This window comes from Marmota flaviventris, chromosome 3 (genome assembly GCF_047511675.1).
Source record: "Marmota flaviventris isolate mMarFla1 chromosome 3, mMarFla1.hap1, whole genome shotgun sequence".
Classification (NCBI taxonomy): Eukaryota; Metazoa; Chordata; class Mammalia; order Rodentia; family Sciuridae; genus Marmota; species Marmota flaviventris.
This window is the reverse complement of record NC_092500.1, coordinates 129,222,861-129,245,377: the sequence shown is the minus strand read 5'-3', so window position 1 is coordinate 129,245,377 and position 22,517 is coordinate 129,222,861. Positions and strand designations below refer to the sequence as shown.

The 22,517-nt window shown below is 34.4% G+C and overlaps 1 protein-coding gene across 1 annotated transcript in view; it reads left to right on the top strand.

Moving 5' to 3' along the window:
* Positions 1-5,645: 5,645 nt before the first annotated feature.
* Positions 5,646-22,517, top strand: part of LOC114078854 (pregnancy zone protein-like) — a 70,909-nt gene continuing 54,037 nt past the window's right edge. The window contains exons 1-13 of the mRNA XM_071609310.1: positions 5,646-5,728; positions 8,401-8,584; positions 9,700-9,859; positions 10,028-10,080; positions 10,856-10,876; positions 11,086-11,254; positions 11,699-11,783; positions 13,484-13,595; positions 13,910-14,024; positions 14,176-14,285; positions 15,311-15,472; positions 16,823-17,050; positions 17,276-17,339. Coding sequence (XP_071465411.1) covers positions 5,646-5,728; positions 8,401-8,584; positions 9,700-9,859; positions 10,028-10,080; positions 10,856-10,876; positions 11,086-11,254; positions 11,699-11,783; positions 13,484-13,595; positions 13,910-14,024; positions 14,176-14,285; positions 15,311-15,472; positions 16,823-17,050; positions 17,276-17,339 — 1,546 coding nt within the window. The remainder of the gene's footprint in view (positions 5,729-8,400; positions 8,585-9,699; positions 9,860-10,027; positions 10,081-10,855; positions 10,877-11,085; positions 11,255-11,698; positions 11,784-13,483; positions 13,596-13,909; positions 14,025-14,175; positions 14,286-15,310; positions 15,473-16,822; positions 17,051-17,275; positions 17,340-22,517) is intronic.

Genomic DNA, 22,517 nt, shown 5'->3' with positions numbered 1-22,517 from the left:
ATCCACATACCAGGTAAGAGGCCTACCATTTGCAAACCCTGAAGCAGACCATTATCCGGAAGAGTCCTATTGACTGAGGTCATGGGGGCAGTCCAATTTTTTTCTTACCCAAAGAATAGAAAAACCCCAAGCCTACCATACACCTTGGTAAAAAGCCCAATAACCAGAGGCCTCACTGTGGACCTAGCAAAACCACATGACCTGGCTATCACTATAACTGATCATTATTCTGTTATCCTAAAATGGAAGAAAAATTGCCCAAAAATTTATCAATGAAGAGCTTCAATAGCATACTTCATCATGAATAAAAAAGAATTAGCAACTCAAAGGCAAGTCTTTGGAAATAATGTAATGAGAGGTACAAAACAAAAGAATTAAAAAGAGTGGAGAAAAAATAAAGGACTACATGACATCATAAGGTGTACCAAAATGCAAATTATGGGAGTTCCAGAAGAAGAAAGAGATGGGCAGAAAATGTATTTTAAAAAATACTTGGGCTGGGATTGTGGCTCAGTGGTAGAGCACTCGCCTAGCACGGGAACCCGGGTTCGATTCTCAGCACCACATAAAAATAAATAAATAAATAAATAAATATATATATATATATATATATAGAAAAAAAAATATATATATATATATATATATATATAGAGAGAGAGAGAGAGAGAGAAATAAAAAAGGCTAGAGTTGTAGCTCAGTGATGGAGCATCTCCAGGTTCAATTCCCAGTACCTGAAAGAATAATAATAATATACTTGTAGTACTTTCATCTCCATTATTGACATACAAGGAAATAGAAAAAAAACTTCACAGTGGAAATAACTATAAAAACTTGAAATGATTGGTGTATATATGCTTTTTTTGCCAAAGGTATCAAAAAACTAAAACAGAATTATTATGAATTCAAAATTCAGGGGTAAAATAGCACTCATGTTGTTAATCCTGTGTTAGAGAACTTTTTCCTTAGAGTATTTGATGATTCCAGAATGTCTGGCTGAGAATAATTTCTGAAGCCTTTAGTAAACAAAAGTGCAACAAATAGAGTTAAAGGCCTACTAATTAGGGGCAGAGAGAGGTTTTTATAGATCCTACCCATAATGTATTGAGATATCAAACTGAAGATACAATCTAAAATTGCCAATAAACAAATAAAAATACATGTAACCTCATTAATAATATATATTAAAACAAGATACTATTTCACTCATCAGATTGACAAAAGGTAAAATGCCTAGTGAAGCAAAACGATGGTAAAGATATAACAAACTTGGAAATACCTTACATTGCTGATAGGTATTAAAATTTGTGTAACACTTAAGAAGGGAAATTTATTAATATCTGACAAATTTCATGAGGTTTATGCATATATAGCCTATAACCCATTTTCTGCTATTTACTCTAGAAAATTTTTTAAAAATATTCATAAATAGATAGTATTCAAAGTATTTATAATTGAAAAATTGAAGATTATAACATTCAGCTATAAGGGAATGGAGTAACACATTTTACTATATGCATATGGTGGAATTCATATAGATGTTTATTAAAAATCAGTAAGTTAGTGTACAATCAGTGACTTGAAAAATTGTGTTCTATATATGCAATATAAAATGAATTGCATTCTGCCATCATGTATAACAAATTAGAATAAAGAAATAATCTAATTTTAAAAATCAGTAAATTACATCTTCAGTATTACATCTTTAGTATACTGTGAAAAAGTCTTAAAAACATAGTAAGAGGCAAAAATAAATTTTACAATTATACATGCATACTATTTAAATTTATGAAACACAAAATAAAAATGATTCTATATATTATTTACATCTATGTGCAATGAAACTGTTAAAACATTATTAGAAGGATACATATCAACCTTCCAATCCCACAACACTAAGAGGGAAATGAAATTAGAAATTAGAAATGAAATTAGAAATTAGAAATGAAATTAGAAAAGATTACAAAGCAGAATCCTTCCATTTCTTAAGAAATGGCCTTAAACAAAAGTGGCCAATGTTTAATTTTGTTAAATTTGGGGGTGTGCTAAGTACAAGCATATTCTATCTTGTTCTCTATATTTGGATGTATATATATGGAACATTTCATAATTAAAAATTAATGTTTTATTTGATGGTAATTTGATGAAAGAAAGAAGGTCTGATAAAGACTAAGAGGAATGCCCTGACTTTATATGCAGAGTTGACAGGAATGGGCTCTCCAAAGAAAAGACATTAGGTTGAAATATGGAGAAGTAGATAGAAAGCTGGTTTTTCAAAAAAGTTGCAAGCAGATCAATATGGGAGCAGACAGCAATGTGTGCATCCTCAGGGTGACACTGAATCTGCTGTTGGTTTATCTATGATCAGTCCTGGGCTTCACATTCTTTGAGAGCATGGACACTGAATATTCTGTTCCATATTGTATTTCCACCACCAAAATAGCACTTAATACACAGGAAGTCTCAAAAAATAATCTTAATGTAAACTTTAGTGCCCAGTTGTCAGACCCACTGACAATCTGTAATTCCTGGTACAGCAGAGATGCTTAAGAAAGACACACACACACACACACACACGAATTCAGTAGAAAATGAGCACCGTCTTTACTTTTTTTATCTCCTTCTTTTATACAGCATTGTTAATTAAAACAAGGGGAAAGAAAAAAACATCCTTTCGTCAGCTTAATCCTTACAAGCATGGATAAACGTTCTCAGGAAAACTTTGTTTATGGTCACAGTGCTCCATATTTCTTATCAATTAACTTGTGGTTAGTTATTCCCAGGCAAACACATATATATATATATATATATATATATATATATATATATATATATATATATATATATATATATATATATATAAATTTTACACTTGGCAGAACATTCTTTTCTCCTATCTTCTTAAGACATCAACAAGGACACAGTTCAAAGAGTTCATACTTTCTCACAGAACTCCTTGTTTTGCTAAGCACCGCAAAACTTAACACTTTGTGTGCGTGAGCACACACCCAGTCAGCAACAAGGAAAGATAGGAGCAAGTAAAGTCTGATGGGATTGATGCTATTAATGAAATAGGCAAATGGGATCTTTGATAACCCCTTTCTGATATCTCTTTTATCTGTCCTTCCTTCCATGGCAAGTACTTCTTTTTAAAAAAACTTCCTTCTTTTTAAAATAATTTTTACTTTTTTTTCTTTACACAAATGGAGCACAACTTTTCATTTCTCTGGTTATACATGATATAGTTACTAGCACCAAAACAGACATGTACAGAATAGAGGACACAGAGACAAACCCAAATAAAATACAGTTATCTCATACTAGACAAAGGTGCCAAAAACATACATTGGAGAAAAGATAAACTCTTCAGCAAATGGTGCTGGGGAAACTGGAAATCCATATGCAACAAAATGAAATTAAACCTCTGTCTTTCACCAAAACTCAACTCAAAGTGAATCAAAGACCTAGGAATTAGGCCAGAGACTCTGCAACTAATAGAAAAAAAAAAACAGGCCCAAATCTTCATCATGTTGGATTAGGCCCTGACTTCTTTAACAAGACTCCTAAAGCACAAAAAGTAAAATCAAGAATAAATATATGGGATGGATTCAAACTAAAAAGCTTCTTCTCAGCAAAATAAGCAATTATTGAAGTGAAGAGACAGTCTACAGAATGGGAGCAAATTTTTACCACATGCTCATCAGATAGAGCAATTATCTCTGATATATAAAGAACTCAAAAAACTTAACACCAAAAAAAAAAACAGTAATAAATGGGCTGAGGATATGAGCAAATACTTCACAGAAGAAGATACATAATCGGTCAACAGATTTATGAAAAAATGGTCAACATCTGTAGCAATTAGAGAAATGTAAATCAAAACTACTCTAAGATTTCATCTCTCTCCAGTCAGAATGGAAATTATTAAAAAATCAAACAATAATTATTGCTGGTGAGGATGTGGGGAAAAGATACACTGATTCAATGCTGGTAGGATTGCAAAATGGCACATTGCAAACTGGCACAACCACTTTGGGGTAGTGTGGAGATACTTTAGAAAACTTGGAACTGAACCACTATTTGACCCAGCTAGCCCACTCCTTGGTCTATACCCAAAGTACGTCACTTTAATCATTTTCTTCCAGGACCAGGAATTCACTGTCAAAAATAAATCCTCCTGAACTTGACTTCCCTCAATCCTGGAAAGAAATCTGTATATTGAATGACATCAAAGTGATACATCCCATCACCTTCAAATACAGTTTCCTTTGTTATTTGCATGTGAGAATTTTTAGGAGAAAGTTTCTTTGAAGATCCTTCATCAGAAGTTTGCAATGGTGCTGCATAATACTCCATTGTGTATAAATGCCACATTTTTTTTTTATCCGTTCATCTATTGAAGGGCATCTAGGTTGGTTCCACAGTCTAGCTATTATGAATTGTGCCGCTATGATCATTGATGTGGCAGTATCCCTATAGTACGCTCTTTTAAGATCCTCAGGGAATAGTCCGAGAAGGGCGATAGCTGGGTCAAATGGTGGATCCATTCCCAGCTTTCCCAGGAATCTCCATACTGCTTTCCAAATTGGCTGCACCAATTTGCAGTCCCACCAGCAATGTACAAGTGTACCCTTTTCCCCACATCCTCGCCAACACTTATTGTTGTTTGACTTCATAATGGCTGCCAATCTTACTGGAGTGAGATGGTATCTTAGGGTGGTTTTGATTTGCATTTCTCTGACTGCTAGAGATGGTGAGCATTTTTTCATGTATTTGTTGATTGATTGTATGTCCTCCTCTGAGAAGTGTCTGTTCAGGTCCTTGGCCCATTTGTTGATTGGATTGTTTGTTATCTTGTTGTTTAATTTTTTTGAGTTCTTTGTATATTCTGGATATTAGGGCTCTATCTGAAGTGTGAGGGGTAAAAATTTGTTCCCAGGATGTAGGCTCTCTATTTACCTCTCTTATTGTTTCTCTTGCTGAGAGAAAGGGAGAGAGAAGGGAAATCATATGGAAATGGTAGGAGACCCTCAATGTTACACAAAATTACACATAAGAGGTTGTGAGGGGAAAGGGGGGGGGGGAACAAGGGAGAGAACTGAACAACAGCAGATGAGGTAGAGAGGGAAGATGGGAGGGGAGGGGAGGGGGGATAGTAGGGGATAGGAAAGGTAGCAGAATACAACAGTCACTAATATGCCATTATGTAAAAATGTGAGTGTGTAACCGATGTGATTCTGCAATTTGTATTTGGGGTAAAAATGGGAGTTCATAACCCACTTGAGTCAAATGTATGAAAGATGATATGTCATGAGCTTTGTAATGTTTTGAACAACCAATAAAAAAAAACAGAAAAAAAAGAAGTTTGCAATGGAAATTAAAGTTCATTCCAACTAGAATATTAATTTTATCCTTCGGGAATACCTCAGAGCCTGTTAGAATTTAGCCTTAAAAAGAATGAGGCAATACTAAGAGCAATGACCCTTTTTGGGAACCTGTGCCCCATTCTGACCTCTCATCAAAAGACTTAGGTGGGGCTTGTTTAAAAATAACTTCCACATAAAGCCTGGTCAATGTAGAGAGTCTCAGAGATCAAGCTGAGGGCAAGGTGTTGGGAACAACACCACACCTGAGATTTGTCTCTCACTATGGGCAAAGACAAGCTTCTTCATTTATGTTTGGTGTTACTTCTTGTCTTGTTTTCTGCCAATGACTCAGACTCTGCCGAACCGTAAGTCTCACTGAAGTCTCAAGACTCTAATCAGTCGTTCCCTTTTATCTTTACTTTGCCTTTCCTATTAAATGCTACCTTTCCACTCCTTAAGGTACCTTTAAGTCAGAGAAGATTGTCTTGGTAAACCCATTTTTTTCTTTCACATATTCTCAACTCTTGAAATCACTTCTTTCCAGTGGACCAATCATCATAAATACAAGAAGTAGTCACTAGGAAGCACAATTTGAAACCTTATACTCTACTTTCTCATGAAGGTTCTTTTGGACAGAGGGCATTGAACATAAAAATATCAGGGTGTATAGTGGGGTGCAACTTAATTCACACTGTAGGTCAGATTTGTACAGAAAGGACAGCTCCTTTATTATTTAATCATTTATCAAGTCTTCATGAAAAGTCCCCCAATTATTGGTCAATGGGAAAAAACGAATTTAGCCCTATCCAATTTTAAATTTGATGAAATACAATAATTGCATTTTGCTCTCTCCCTAGTTCCTTCTCCAAGATAGTGTCTAGAGGGTTATAGTCTCTATAACCTTCTGGAGGAGAAGAGGGACAGAGTGTTTGGCCTCAAGAGTTTTCTGTCTCTTTTTGCACTGTTAATCTGATTTCTTTTTACCTGCTGGCATGTACTGTTGGAGTCACTAGACAGCTGGTTTCTCTCTTTGATCAAGATGTAAAAGTCCTCTGGTTGACTCTGTCTCATTTCAGCTCTTTCACCTCCCATTTAATCCCAACGTTCTACTGCATTCTACATTCAGTAAAGTCACTATGATTCCAACATAGCTTAGGCTGCACAGTCAGTGTGCTCCTTTGCAGTTGAGGCTCTTCTGGGGTCCCTGGCCTAAACCAAGCTACATTTACATTCTTCAGAGAATGGTGGGAATTCTTGGATCTGATAAGAAAACATACACACTGAGGTGTCCTGAGGAGGTTAAACTTCTAACCCTCCTTTGCCTACACACACTGTACTGCCAGATGACTTTGGTGAAGCTACATTTCAGACTTAAAGAGGACAACCTCCAGAGTTCAAAATTGGTAGAGAGGTAAGAGGACCCTCCATCTGTTGTTACCTTATTCATCTGTCACAATTGGTCCTGTTCAGGCCAAAGTATGGGAAGCAGGAATTAGTACTCTGATCAACTAACTTTTCTGTCTTCCTTAGGCTTCCTTTTTGCACATTTTTTCATCAAACAATACAGGTGAATTTCTCTCCCAACATTCTTCTACTTCATCTGCAACTGCAGATACATCAACTCCCACTGCTCCCCATCCAGATAGCATTTGATTATAGGTAGAGATTATTTGGTGTTCTGAGTGCAGGTTGAATGAATAAAGCAAGAGGCATTTATTGGGTTCGGAAATACAAAGCAGTTTGTATCCTCAAATGCAGTCTACACTACACAGGATTATCCCATCCATTGAAAATCATTATGCCCACCTTTTAGCAAATAGCAGTAAATCTAGTTATCATAAACAGAAAGGGATTTTTCTCTACACAGTGAAGAAATCCTTATCTTATCTCTCCAGAGTTAGACTTTGATGTGAGAATTGAGAGAGTGACAAAGAGACAAAGTATCTGTTTCCCTCTTCTAGGGACAGTAAGATTCCAGGAGACTAAAGTTTCAAATAACAGGTGAAAATAGTAAATTAAAAGTTATCAGTTTAATATTTACAAAATTTAGCTCCTACTCCAAAGGCAAATATTTAAAATGCAAACATTCATGGTTGAGTAATATATTGAAACATTGTGGTGGCTAACTGCAGGTGAAATCTTGGGCAAATTACTCAACCTCAGTGGGTCCCAACTTCAGTATCTATTAGATTGAATATTAACCAAACCCTTATGAAATAGTTGTTTAAAATATCAAATATGTATATAATTAAATTTTAAGTTGTTATCAAGTAGGCTTAAAATTTTTTAAAAAAATAGTATATTTAGTCAATTATACACTTATGTCTCCTTTCCTACTGAGATCAAAGAACTAGAGGAAAAAAGCTGGATGGGAAGGCGAAAAATAATGTTTATCATGTATCAGATGCTTGAAAGAACAGTACACAAGATCTCAGAAAATTCAGGTGCTAGGGAAGAGTTAGATGAGAAGTACAAGTTGAATGACCATGGGTAAGTTACGTAATTACCATGACCTTCTCTTTTTTTATAATAAAAACTTAGTAGTCATGCAAAAAAAAAATATGAGATTTACATTATTTAAGAGTGACCCTAAAAATTCATGACATATTTTTTTTGCCAAGAAATTCTTCAAAACACATAAAGAAAGATTGATGTTTAGGAGTAGACCACCTGGAGAATGAGGAAACAAACTTCACTTCTGTATTCCACAGATCAAATACCTTTGGTATTCTCCCCTCCAACTCTCTGCTCTTTACATAACAAAGTAATATTAGGATTCTTGTACCAAGTTTCCTATTTAAAAAAAATTAAGATATGAGTTCATGTTGATGATGTATGGGCAAAAGTAGTACAAGATATAAGAAAATAATAGTTCTTAATTGCAAATTAACTACAGAATCACCATCTTATTGCTCTTGGTTTATTGACTCTTGGTACAGAACCAATTACAGCTATAAATAACTATTGTTCTGGAGAACACAGAAGACAATGCTTATTATTATAGGTTTGTATCTGATTTAACCTCTTACCTTCCCAGACATTATATGGTGCTGGTCCCCTCTCTTCTCCACACTGTGACCCCTGAGAAGGCCTGCCTCCTTCTTAGCCACTTGAATGAGACAGTAACTATCAGTGCTTCTCTGGAGTCTCTAAGGGAAAACAGAAGCCTCTTTACTGACCTGGTGGTGGAGAAGGACTTATTCCATTGCATCTCCTTCACTGTGAGTACTACTAGAGTACTGGCTGCAATGCCTGTCTCAATGAATTCTGCTAGTCCTGGTGATAGGAACCTGGTGTTCAATCCCAAGTAATCACTTTAAGAATGTTGTTAGGTCTTCCACAAAGACCATAGACTGTAACTTCTCAGCTACAAAGCATGCATCTTCCACTAGAGTAGGGGGAAAATATTTTCTAAATGCCAAAGTTTAGTTTAATTCCTAAACAAAAATCCTGTTGCCCACAAAAATAGTATAACATGGAGGAGTTTTCCAGTTTTGACATATGATTTTCTCTGAAAGAGTCAGGATTGGACATTGCCTAGGAGCATATTATGCAAAGATAATTCTGCATTCAGTGCATTTTTTTCTTGTGATGCATGTTAGATGTCATCTGAATGTTTCAATCCTGCAAAATACTCCAAACATCCAGTACCTCTTTGAGGTTGACTAATGGGTCATGCTCAGTTCTTATATTCTCCCATATTTTTTTTCAGGACAAGGAATATTCATAGACTCAGTTAAAAGAAATGTGTTTTAATAACTAGAAGTCTATATCAGTCAACTTCTTGTTCTGTGACCAAAATGCCAGATGACAATTTAGAGAAGGAAAAGTTTATTTCGGCTCATGGTTTCAGACATAGCGACCATAGTTGGCTGACACCATTGTTCTGGGCATGAGGTGAGACAGGACATCATGGCAAAAGAGTGTGGCAAAACAAAGCTACTCTCCTTATAGCATCTGGGAAGCAGAGAAAGACGGAGACAGAAAGAGATAGAGAGGCAGAGGAGTCAGGGACAAGATATAGTCACCAAGGGTACACCTCCAAGGACCTATATTCTCTAGCCATGCCCACTCAGTAGTTCATTCAAATTATTAATTCATCAAGTGGATTAATCTAGTTATGAGATTACAGTTCTCATAATCTAATCTGAGTTCTGCTGATGGCTGCTCTTATTAATTTCCCCTATTTCTTATGTTAATGTCTTTGTTCCTATATCCAGAGAAATAGTATTTTCTACCAAGCTGCTTTTAAGCTAAAGAACAGATAGAAATAATAATGAAGAACTCAGAAGGAATGGGTGTAGAGTTCCTCAATTATAAAATATTTGTTTTTTAGCTCCCAAGGATTTTATCTTCTTCAGAGGTAGGATTCCTCACTATCCAAATAAAGGGACCTACACAAGATTTCAGGAAGAAGAACACAGTGCTGGTGAAGAATGCTCAAAGTCTGGTCTTTGTCCAGACAGACAAACCCATCTACAAACCGGGCCAGACAGGTATGTAAAGAAATTTCCTCAGCCAGGGCAACACTGAGAAGGAAGGGCCATCTCCCCTGCAGGTTTTCCAGCCAAAGTCATCATCATCCAATCCTTTATCTTCTTGACTAATAACCCAAATCATCTACTTTTCTGGGTATGAATCTTACAAGATAATTTGTTTTTTAGTGAGATTTCGTATTGTCTCCCTGGATGAAAATTTTCACCCCCAAAATGAACTGGTAAGCATCGTATGTCTATGAAATGGGAATGAGGGGAGGGGCAGATTGGACTACTCTTCCAAAGCCAGGCAGAAAGGTCCAAGAAGAGCAAGATGATGAAAGATATTCCCTTTGTAACCTGACTCCAGCCTCACCACAATTCTAGAGTCTCATATAGGACAAAGTTGAGGGGCAGGAGATGAAGAAGTCTTTTCTCTTTAACAGTAATTAATCAATCTGATAATAGCTACATTTAATTGCTCTGAATATACTGCAATAAGGATAATGAATTATTAATAATATATTTAATACATATATTAGAAAATATATACAATATAGAGTTGGATGTGTTTACTGAACATCACTTGCTCCAACTGGCCTTCAACATATGACAAAATAACAAAGCTACTTTTTTTTTTTACATTTTTTAATTGACACAGTAATCACACATATTTAGGAAGCACAGGATAATAATTTGATACATGTATACAATATGTAATCACCAAATCATGCCATCTCATTTAGCATTTATTATTTCTTTGAACGCTTCTCTTCTAGTAGAAGTAATAGTCTTAGTTTGCTTTTAATCAAATAATTCTGGAAATTCTATTCCTACTGGGTCTAAGTCAAAATGACATATAAATCTATGAATATACTTCTCTTGTGAAAGTAAATACTATAGTCATATCTTCATTAGGAGGATGTAAGTATTCAAGTGATATTATTAAATAATATTTTTCAGGGAAATAGCAACACATAGTAATAACCACATTACTTCTTTCCTGTTTTCCTATAGATTCCACTGATATACCTTGAGGTAAGCATCTCAAAGGAAGTTAGTATTTTGATGTGTTAGAAAGTTCAAATATTCCTCCTCCCTGAAGCCCAATTTATTGTATTTTATCTTCCTTCTACATGTGTCTTTCCCAAAGGCAATGCTAATTACCACCCTCAAAATTATTGGTAGTGTCCAAGGACCATCATAACTTAATGTTATCACTCCCTATGCTTCTTGCTTTTCTTTAGAACCCAAAAAGAAATAGAATTGCACAGTGGCAGAGTCTCAAGTTAGAAAGTGGCCTGAGTCAACTCTCCTTTCCCCTCTCATCAGAGCCCATTCAGGGCTCCTACAAAGTGGTGGTACAGAAAGAATCAGGTGGAACAGCAGAGCACTCCTTCACTGTAGAGGAATTTGGTATGGATAATATAAGTGGGAAAGGGCAGGACTTTTCTGGTACATAAAATATGCATTCACTTAAATCATTTAAATTTTACATAGGTATGTTGAACTTGAATTAAAGACAGTTAAACCTATCTCTAAAGAAAGCCATCATGATTATATAAACAAAGTCAAAAGGGTTTGTAAAATCATTTCAGTATTCTTTGAAAAATATGAAAATTCTTACCTAAATACAACTATCATCATCTGTTAGTGTCATTAAAATCTACTGTGGTTAGAGTCTGTTTTAACTGGTTCTGCATGGATTGTTAAATCTTGCCATATTAAAGTTAGTGCATTGAAAAATTCATATAACATTTCAGAGTACCATTTGAGGGAAAATTATAGACATGTCAAAAATGTTTGCATTTCCAGTAAATGTTCACCAGCCTCTCTTTTTATCATTATCTCTATTAACAGTGCTTCCCAAATTTGAGGTCAAAGTTCAAGTGCCAAAGATAATCAGTATCTTGGATGAAAAAGTGGAAATAACAGTATGTGGAATGTGAGTTGTTTTATCTACATTGTCATAATTGGCATCAATTCTGAATAATTATTTATCTAAGTATAGATAATAAATTTAGTTTCCCTCAGCACTTTTATAATAGTATTCCACTGACTTCCCTTTGAGTACTTATTAATAAAATCACAAATATAGAAAAGAAAAAAGACACCCTTAATCAATATTTAGCTTTCCATATTTGTATCATATTTTTTGCTTTAATATTTTAGATTAATTAGAGGTCACAAAATTTTCCCCAAATACATACCTCTAAAAAAATAGAGGTATTTCCCCACTTACAACATACCATTATTACACTAGCAAAATTTAAAGTATTTTTCAATATTAGTTATAAACTTATAGTCAAATCCTCAAACTTTTCTGAATGTGTCTAGAGGTGTTTACACGTTGTTTTTGGCAATTTTAACTCATAAGCACTCTTTGTTTCAACTCCCTATGATGGAAATTTTCAACCAAGTACAAAAGTTAACAGAAAAGTAAAATGAAACCTCATGTGCCTGGTACCTATTAAAAAAAAACTATGAAATTCTCCATATTTTAACTCCATTTACTCTCTCTATAGTACTTTTATTTTGCTTTAATAATTTAAAGCAAACCATAGTAACCTATAAATATCTTAATATCTTAAAATTTGTAGCCTTGTTTCTCCCTATGGCACTAATTTATTGAAGACAAAAGGCCTGTTAGATCCTAAACATTTCACTGGCTGGAACTGTCTTCTTGCTTCTCATGGAACACTGAATTAATTATGTTCAATCTCTCCACTGGGCAATTTTAAGAAAATACTTTAATGATTAACATAGATTCTTTGGTACAGTGATGGAACTAATTATTTAATAGCCTCAAATAATATTTCTCTCAGAATTTTCTACTCTAGGATATTTTACTTTCTCCTTTTCTTCATGTATATACCATAATTACTAATCCTGACATGGATCAAGAAGGAGGAGGCTCTAATGAGACTGACTGAAAACATAATAGAAAAGATCATAGGTCAAAACTACTGGGCAGAAGCCAATAATTAGAATTCTAACAAAGTGACTTACACATAAAATAAATGATCTAGTGACTGATATTATGACTATAAGGATAACAGGTTGAAATAAGCAGTCATGAGAACACTACCAGTGACACTATTTTATTGAGGTGTGCTATTTTTCTGAACCTCCATTCTTTCTTTTTCTTTTCTTTTTTTTTTTTTTTTCTGAGCCTCAATTCTTTCTTCCTTTTTCTTGGAAATTGGACCTAAGGACATTTAACCAATGAGCCACAGCCCCAGGCCTATTTATTTATTTAAATACAAGTTGTCATTAGGTTACTTAGGGCCTTACTAAATTGCTGAGACTGGCTTTGAACTTGCAATCCTCCTGCCTCAGCCTTCCATGTTGCTGGGATTACAGGCATGCCCCACCAGGCCCAACTGAGCCCCCATTTTTAAGTAGTAAATTGAGGGAGTGAATATGATCTATAAAGATCCCTTTCACTTTTATCTTTTGTGAAATCAGATAACTCGAGTTTTTTTAGCCTTGAGAATAAAACTCATTCTGGCAAATAAGCAATAGCAGAGGGAGCAGGCTAGATAAAGAAATGTGACAGCCTAACTATTATAAGGCTTGTGGAGGGTTGGTAGTGGGAAATGCAGGTGGTCTTTCTCAATTCCTGATTTGTTTCTCACGTGATAGATACACCTATGGGAAACCAGTCCCAGGACTTGCAACTGTGAGCATGTGCAGAAAACTATTTCATCATGGTAATTGTTACAAGAAAGAGTTCTGTGACGAATTCAGTCAGCCGGTTAGTATTCAGTGTTCTTTCTTGGTACTATCACCATTTCAGCCAGGAGGGCACTCTATTTTACAAGCTAGAAGGAGAATAATACGACAAACTTGTCCCAAAATATCCCTTATCCCAAACAGGAATTTGTATTCTTAGTCAATAAGAATCATTGAAAAATTAACCTTAGAGATTACAAAGCAGAAATGAATATGAGGTTCCTGAAGGTCAATTAACAATTTAACCCAAAAAAGTTTCCTTGGCATTAGAAAGAAAATAAATTTAGTGACTATGCATCTTAATCAGCTTGACATTTATTGTTTTTGTGTTCTCAGCTCAACAGTGATGGCTGCATCACCCAACAAGTAAAAACCAACTTGATTCAGATTAAAAGTTCGGGCTACGAAATGAAACTCAGAGTGGAAGCCAAGATCAGAGAAGAGGGAACAGGTTTGAGTACTAAATGAGTATGGGAGATAAAATACTAAACATTGATTTATTTCTCATAACAAAATGAGGTTGAGAAAAGTTGACATAGAAAGGAAATTTTAGGACTAAAGTAACTTTCAAGAGTATTCACTCTTTTCTGTATATTTTTCAGACCTGATATTCACTGGAAATGGGACCAGTGAAATCACAAACATTGCCACCAAACTCAAGTTTGTGAAAGTGGACTCACACTTTAGACGAGGAATCCCCTTTTCTGGACAGGTATAGTGTAACTCACAAGTAGGCAAAATTTCCTGTTGATATAAGTCCAGGGCCCAGTGGTGTAACCCATACTTGATTAGTTATTAATTAGTCAATATGACCAAAGTCATGAAACCAAAAACTAGAACTTCCCTTTGTAAATATCACTGATGAAATGTACAAATCTAGAGTAAAGTACTCACCCAGCTAGCACTGGAATTTTCAGTTTCTCACAAGCGACTCCCAGTTTATGGCTGCCAGTGCCTTCTTCGTAACCGTTCTTCTACTTAGAAATAGGTGAATAAACAGTTCAAATTTTAGGTATAGGTATTATTATATCATGCATTTCATAGTTATTATTGTATTGTTTTAATATGTAAGATATATAATTTAAGAATAATAAAGCAAGGCAAATACTGATTTTATTTATATTAAGAATTGATTTCATTGGTTTTATAATTATTTAATTTTCCTCAAAAAGAAATATTTTCATGTGGGTTTCCATAGCTGATTATTTCAGGAGATAATAGTAATGTTACTGACCAATATTTTTGGAATAAATGTGTCAGATATCTTCTAATATATTTTAAGTGGATTACTTTACTTAATCTTCACTGCTACATATGAAGGAGGCACTACTGCTAGCCCCAGTGGGAAGCTGAAGCACAGAGAAATGCTTTGTTCAGGGAGGAGGAGAGTGAGCACAGCCAAGCACTCTAGCCTCCTGCTAAATGAAAAGGGGAAAGCAGCCCTTTTAAGTTGATTCCTATAATTTTGGCACTAGATGTAATTACTAAATTATTAAATATCAAATGTAATCACTAAAAAACCTCTGACTAGTAACATAATTTAAAAAATAAAACCTCCCTGATCTTAAAGGAATACTAAGGAGTTTCAAAAATAAACCAGTTATGGAAGCACCTGAGGAGCCCAAATGGAAGAAAAGCCTCGTAGTAAACTTAGTTACAGCATTAAAGGCATATGTGCACATGAGTTCTGTTCTCTTTGTTTTCCCTATAAATTATCGAATACTTTTTCTTCTTTAGGTGCTTCTGGTGGATGGGAAAGGTATTCCCATTCCCAATAAATTGATCTTCATCTCTGCAAGTGAAGCCAATTATCTTTACAATGCAACTACCAATGAACAGGGTCTTGTAGATTTTTCAATCAATACCACTAACATCTTAACCAACAAACTTTTTATTACGGTAAGTACCACAATAAATAAACCCTCTGAAGACAAAGAGAGAGAAATAACATTAGTAACAATGAAATATTCAGAGCAAACATTGCATTTGAAAGAAATAAGAAGTCCAGACTTCAAGGTGAGATATTTGAGGATAATTGAATTTCATGAAAAATAATTAAGGCATTAGAAAAGGATATTATAGGAGTGACTGATAATTTCATTAGTATTATTTGTAAAATTTTATATACTGTGTAAATAAAAATCTTATTTGATTTGGGTCCTGAATAATATCAGCTGCTTCACTTATTAATGAAATTTATGTTATATATTTTCACATCTACTTAGGTATTTTGTAAAGTGATCATGAATACACACACACCTAGTATATATTATCTAATGATGATGATCAAAAGATTTCTACAGCTAAAAGTTTTCTTGCTTGTTATCATAAACAAAAAGTGGTAAAAGACGACAATTTGTTGATTCTAGCTTAGATAAAGAGTATTTAAATTATTTCTAATTCCAAATATTCCTGCTAATTAAATTTAAAAATATGTGATGATGTTAAATGTTTTCCATGTAATGGATACCTGCTCCTCCTTAGGACCAAAAAGATAAATAAGCAGAGTCCCTACACTTAAAATAGTTGAAATATCCATAAAGTTAACAGACCTGTAAATTATTAGTATAATGTATCTAAGTATAATAGTTTTTAAACAAATAGAAATTTTATTATGGGATCAAATAGATTAGTCTGTAAAATATGTCAAATAAATTTAGGAAAAAAAAATTTATGCACCAAGAAAAGAGCTAAGGAGCAGTGACTTTTTAGGGAATATGGAATTATGTGCTAAACATCTGCAAGGTTTAAAGTTCCAGGAACTACATAGGCCTTAAAAGTTGGAAATCATAATAATGAAAAGAAGTATGAATGCAAATTTTCTGAGGATTATTTATAAGCAATTTTTAGGTCAGTAAGATAATATATTACATTTATATATAATATAATTTCAATAAAGCAATTTACAAAGGATTTCAGTTATCTGATGATTCTCTTTTCTGTTTGGATGATTTATACTTTCCATTTGAATATCATTATTCCTCTAGCTCTGAAAAGTAGAAGAAAAAAGAAAAACAAAATGTCAAAGCAGTGATAAGTCAGCAGAATCAGGACAAAGGAGACAAGTCTGTGGATGACTTCTTTTTAATATCTTCAACATAGGGATACTGACAACTCTGGTATTTAATAGTCAGCAGGGATGAGGGAGACACAGAATAGAAGACACATAGTTTTAACTATTCATTTCGATAAGAAACTAACTAAAGAATTTCAAGATAATTTTGTCTCTTTGCTTTTCTGTTGTATCAGGTCATCCACCAGCAACCTAACACATGTTTTAACTATATATGGATCCAAGAAGAACACCAGGGAGCTCAGCATACTGCAAGTCATGTTTTCTCCTTAAGTGGGAGTTACCTTTACCTGGAGCCTGTGGCTGGTACCCTGCCCTGTGGCCAAACACAGAATATCAAGGCACATTATATACTGGATGGACAAGCCATGGGAAAGCTCAAAGAACTCATTTTATATTACCTGGTAAGAATAAGGCAGTGGAAGGTATTCGGGTCTTATCAGTAGACAGAAGTGATCAATAGGTCCAAGAATGTCACAATAAATTACCTGTGCACCACAAGTAATTCTCATCCATGCTCCCTTGACTCTTACTTTTTATCAGGTTGATTCCCTCCAGCAGACTCAACAAACCAAAGTGGGTCAAGGTCAAAGATGTCAAGTCTCTTTTCTGTTGATTTTTCATTTCAGATCATGGCTAAGGGAAGCATAATCAGATCAGGGACCCATGCTCTGTCTGTGGAGTCAGGAGACAGTGAGTACCCTCAAATCCATCTCCCCATTTGTTCATTAACACATTTATTCTTACCCCTCAGTGACAGTTCACAAATGGAGAAATTATTTTTATTATTCCCTCATAACAAGAAGAAAGACAATAAGAAAAATATAGAAATTCCTTATGATTCTTTGGCATCTTTTTAAATGGTCAATAGACATGTTTGACTGCCTACTGTAGATCAGACACTCTTTTCCCCCCATAGCTTTGTTGAGGTAAAAATGAGGTACAATAAAATGCACATATTTGAAGTATGCAATTTTATCAATTTTGACATGTATGTAACCAATACGATCAATATAAAAAAGCATTTCCATTACTTTTTTTTAATTTGAAATCATGCAGCGTGTACCCTTCATGATTTATTACATTAGAAGTCAATCACCTTAAGATATATAGAAACCCACCCCCACATGTCAACTATTTCAAAATTAAATGACATTTATAAATATCTAGAGGTCAAGTAAGAAAGCACAAGAAAAGTAAATAAAAAGTGCTTTGAACTAAGTGATAATTAAAGCTTAAAATATCAGGATCTTTGTGATGAAAGTATTCAGATGAACATTTATAACAAAGTACTCATATCAAAAAGAAGCCAGAATAACAATAAAATTACTTTCAAATTATGTATTAGGAAGGAAAAAATAAAGAATAAGAACAAAAATATATGAAATAGAAAAGAAATAATACAAATAAAATTTGATAAAAATCTAATCAATAAAAAGAACACAAAAATTAATATCAATGGAAAGGGAGTTATCAAAATAACCCTTATGGATGTTAGAAATATATTAATATAATATTACAATTGTGTGCCAACGTATGTGATAACTTACTTATAACATGGTCTATATTAAAGATGGATCCATGTGCTGCTGAGAATAAAGTGTATTCTGTCATTGATTGGTAAAATATTCTATAATGTCTGTTAAGTCTAAATTATCAATTGTATGTTTTACTTCTATAGCTTCTTTATTTAGTTTTGTTTGGAAGATCTATACAGTGACAGAGGCATGTTAAAATTACCCAATATTATTGTGTTGTGGTCTATTTGATTCTTGAAATTGGGAAGGGTTTGTTTGATGTACGTAGATGCTCCATTGTTTGGGACATAAACATTATGATTATTATGTCTTGTTGATGTATGATTCCCTTAACACAGTATGAAATGGCTTTCTTTGTCCCTTATTAACTTTAGCTTAAAGTCCACTTTATCTGATATGAGGATAGAAACCCCTGCTTGTTTAGGTGATCCAAGTGAGTGATATGTTTTTTTTCCCATCCTTTCACCTTCAATCTATGGATATCTTTGCTTATAAGATGAGTCTCTTGGAGACAGCATATTTTGGGGTCTTGTTTTTTAATCCAATCACCCAGTCTGTGTCTTTTTATTGGTGAGTTTAGGCCATTAACATTCAGAGTTATTATTGAGACATGGTTTGTATCCCTGGTCATTTTGCTTTTTAACTTGACTTGGTTTCTCCTTTGATTGACGTTTCCTTTAGTGTAGTTTCTTCCTTTGCAGATTTTCATTGTTGATTTTCATCTCCTCCTCATGGAATACTTTGTCAAGAATGTTCTGTAGTGTTGGCTTTCTTGCTGTAATTTCTTTTTAACTTTTGTTTATCATGGAAGGTTTTTATTTCATCTTAAAATCTGAAGCTTAATTTTGCTGAATATAGGATTATTGGTTGACATTCATTTTCTCTCCAGAGCTTGGTATATGTTATTCCAGAACCTCCTAGCTTTGAGGGTCTGGGTTGAGAAATCAGCTAGGATCTGAATGGGTTTCTCCCCTATACATAATCTGATATTTTTCTCTCGCAGCCTTTTAAATTATATTCTTATTCTATACGTTAAGCATTTTCATTATAATGTGCCTTGGTGTAGGTCTGTTGTATTTTTGTACATTTGGAGTCCTATAAGCCTCTTATATTTGATTTTCCATTTTATTCTTTAGGTTTGGGAAAATTTCTATTATTATTTTATTGAAAAGATTGTGCATTCTTTTGGTTTGTATCTCCATGCCTTCGTCTATCTGGTAAATCTTAAATTTTGTCTTTTCATGTTATCCCATGGTTCTTGGAAGTTCTGTTCATAAGTTCTTAACATCTTTTCTCCATGGTAAACTCTATTTTCAAGATTACATATTTTGTCTTCATTGTCTGAGGTTCTGTCTTCCAAGTGGTCTAGTCTGTTGGTGATGCTTTCTATTAAATTTTAAATTTGGTTTATTGTTTCCTTCATTTCAAGGATTTCTGCTCATTTTTTTCCCCAGAATCTCCACCTCTTTATTGAGGAGGTACAATTCATGTATTTTCTCTTTCATTTTATTTCTTATACTGTCCTTTACTTATCAAATCAGTTTAACTATGTACATTCTAATCTCCTTCTCTGACATTTCATCCACTGTGATGTTGATGGATTCTGTTACTGGAGTATCTAGGTTTGTTTGGGGTGATTTGTTCCCTTGCTTTTTCACATTGTTTGTGTGTTTACTGCCTCAGATTTATACTGTTAGATGGGTAGAGTTTCTATCCTGTGGACTTAAATGGTGTCTTTGAAGGTTTCCAGTACCTCACTGTTTAGGGGAAGACAAATAATAAGAACCACCAATGCAATCAATTTACAACATTAAACCAAATAGTTCCTACTATGACATCTACAATGTTAATTATCATAATAAACATAAATTATATGATCAGTTACTGCCTACAATAAAAACAGCAAGTTTGCAAAAGGATTTATAATTTCAAATGATGGACAGAGAGAGAACAGAAATGATATAGGATGGGATGATTATGAGGAAGAGAGAGGAAGAAGTAAAAAATTAAAGGAAGAATGAAAGAGACAATAATAGAGATTGGCTGTTAGCAGAAGAAAGGAGAGAATCAAGGAGAAAAAACATATAAATTAAAAATTTTTTAAAATAAAAAATAGAAGAATACAAAACAAAACTATACCAATCAAACACTCTAGTTCACAAAAAAAACTAATCCATGAAAAATGACTAGCTTCAAAAATGCTAGAAATGGGAATGTCCATTTACCATCAAGGTCACAATTAAACAGAGAAAAAGAATTTTTTAAAAATCTTGTGAAAAGTTAAAGAATTCTTTCCGTTGGAGTTCAAAAAGATTCTCAGTTTCTCTTCTCAGCAGTTTTAGGTGGGGGCACCCAGAGTGTGATGTTCCACCCTTTAGATTGCTGGAATGACAGTGGTAATCCCACAGGTAGAATTCCTGGAGGCATAGTTTAGGCTTAGGTGGGATCTAGGCTCTTTGCTGAATGCCAACTGGTCTGGAGATTTTAAATCAGTGCACCTCTAGTGTCCACTACTTGCTGGTCCATGTTGGAAGACTGTATCCCAGGGTTCTCTCCTGGGTTCCACCCATGTGGTCGGGGGATCCAATTCTTGCATTGGTGGTTGTCACCTTCAGATCCCACATTTCCTGGTCTTGGGTTCAGTCTTCAAACACTTGTGCCCCTGCCTTCATAGTTTCCAGCCATTGGAGGGGGAAAGGTAAAGCTGGGTGGATTTTCACAACCAATTGTCCCTGGTGTAAATTTCTCTCCACATTTGATTTTTTTTCTGGTCACTTAAGCACACTCTATGCCATGCAGTGTGTTTATGGGTCTGTATTTGGGACCAAACTCAGATTTGCCAGGAATCAGCCCCCTCAGCTGCTGGTCCCCACACAGGGGCTGCAAAATGGATCCTTCCTTTGTCCTCTGCACGCTGCCTGGAGAGATGGAGGCTTCTTTTCCCACACATGGATATTGTGCAGCAAGTCTTTCAGATTTGCTGGGCAATGTCCTTGATCTCTAAATGCCCCATACCCAGATACGCCTCAGGCCTCCCTAAAAATGTGGGTTCCTTTAACTCCTTTATCCCTCCACCATGCTCAGGAGGGACCACTCTGGCTGGTGTTTCGTGTCTGGCCACTGGTGCTTCAGACTGTGCTGCTGGAGATTTCATCCTTATTTTATTACATCTGACCTCCTGAGTCCTGATCTGCTTTGAATGACCAGTTTTAAATTCCAGAAAAGTCCCCCACTTTTTTTGTTTGCCCAACTTGCTGAGAAAGCTGCCTGTCTGCTTTCTTGGTTTCAATCCATGCAGCAGCCAGGAAAATGACTGCCTCTATTCCACCATCTTGAAAACCCTCAGATACTCTTTTAAGGTAACTAGTTTATTCACTGTAGTTCATCTCTTCTATTGGACACTAAAATAAAAACCTTTTAAAGTCTAAGTACTTCATGAATAAGTTGGGAGAAGGGAACCATGGTTGTTTTCTATTCTAATTCAATCCATGTGAAGGATTAGACCACTGAAGAGAGAACCCATGAACACTGTAGTAATTAAATTTTAACCTAAGGCAAACATTTTGCCAACCTACACCTCACCGCTTAGCTAAATTTAATGACTATTTGAATTTGTTCTGTGTCTAACATTTTCTTTCATTTTTATGATTCCTCTTCCTACCAATTTGGAAAATAAAATCAATTATTATCAAATCAATTATTTATTAGAAAACAATTGTAATTGTATGTTTTAATTGTTATTACTTATGCAATTTCTCTCCATAAAAAATCATTAAAAACCCTCTCTGTAATTAAAGAACAAATTTGTTCACCACTTGTTTGACTCTTTTAATTGATCAATTGGATTGGCTCCCATTGTTATCTTTTTTTTTTTTAATAAAATACGGATATTTTTTATTGCAGAAATGTCATTCAAAGAACTTTAGAAAACATGTTCAATTAATTAGCTAATATGATCGGGTATCTATGAAAACAGTTATAAATCAGTACTCAATATATGCAATCATATGCCCATTTCACAATAATAGTTGCTAGAAGTTTCTGTTTTAACAGGAAATATGAGAGCAAAAAGCAAATTTAGTTCAGGGATTTATTGTAACATATGTAGGAGAAAAATTGTAGAAACTTAAAGCAAAATAAAATAAAGATAAGGATAAAAAACAGATCCAGGTGGGAGTAAGGGATTACAATAGGAAAAAGAAACAATTCTGCACATCTGAAGATAAAGCCTGTCTTATGTGTTAGCAGCAACATTTGCTGTCCTCTTGTTAAGATAATAATTTGCAGAACTATTTAATATATATTATCAATAATACAAAAGCATTGAGTTTCT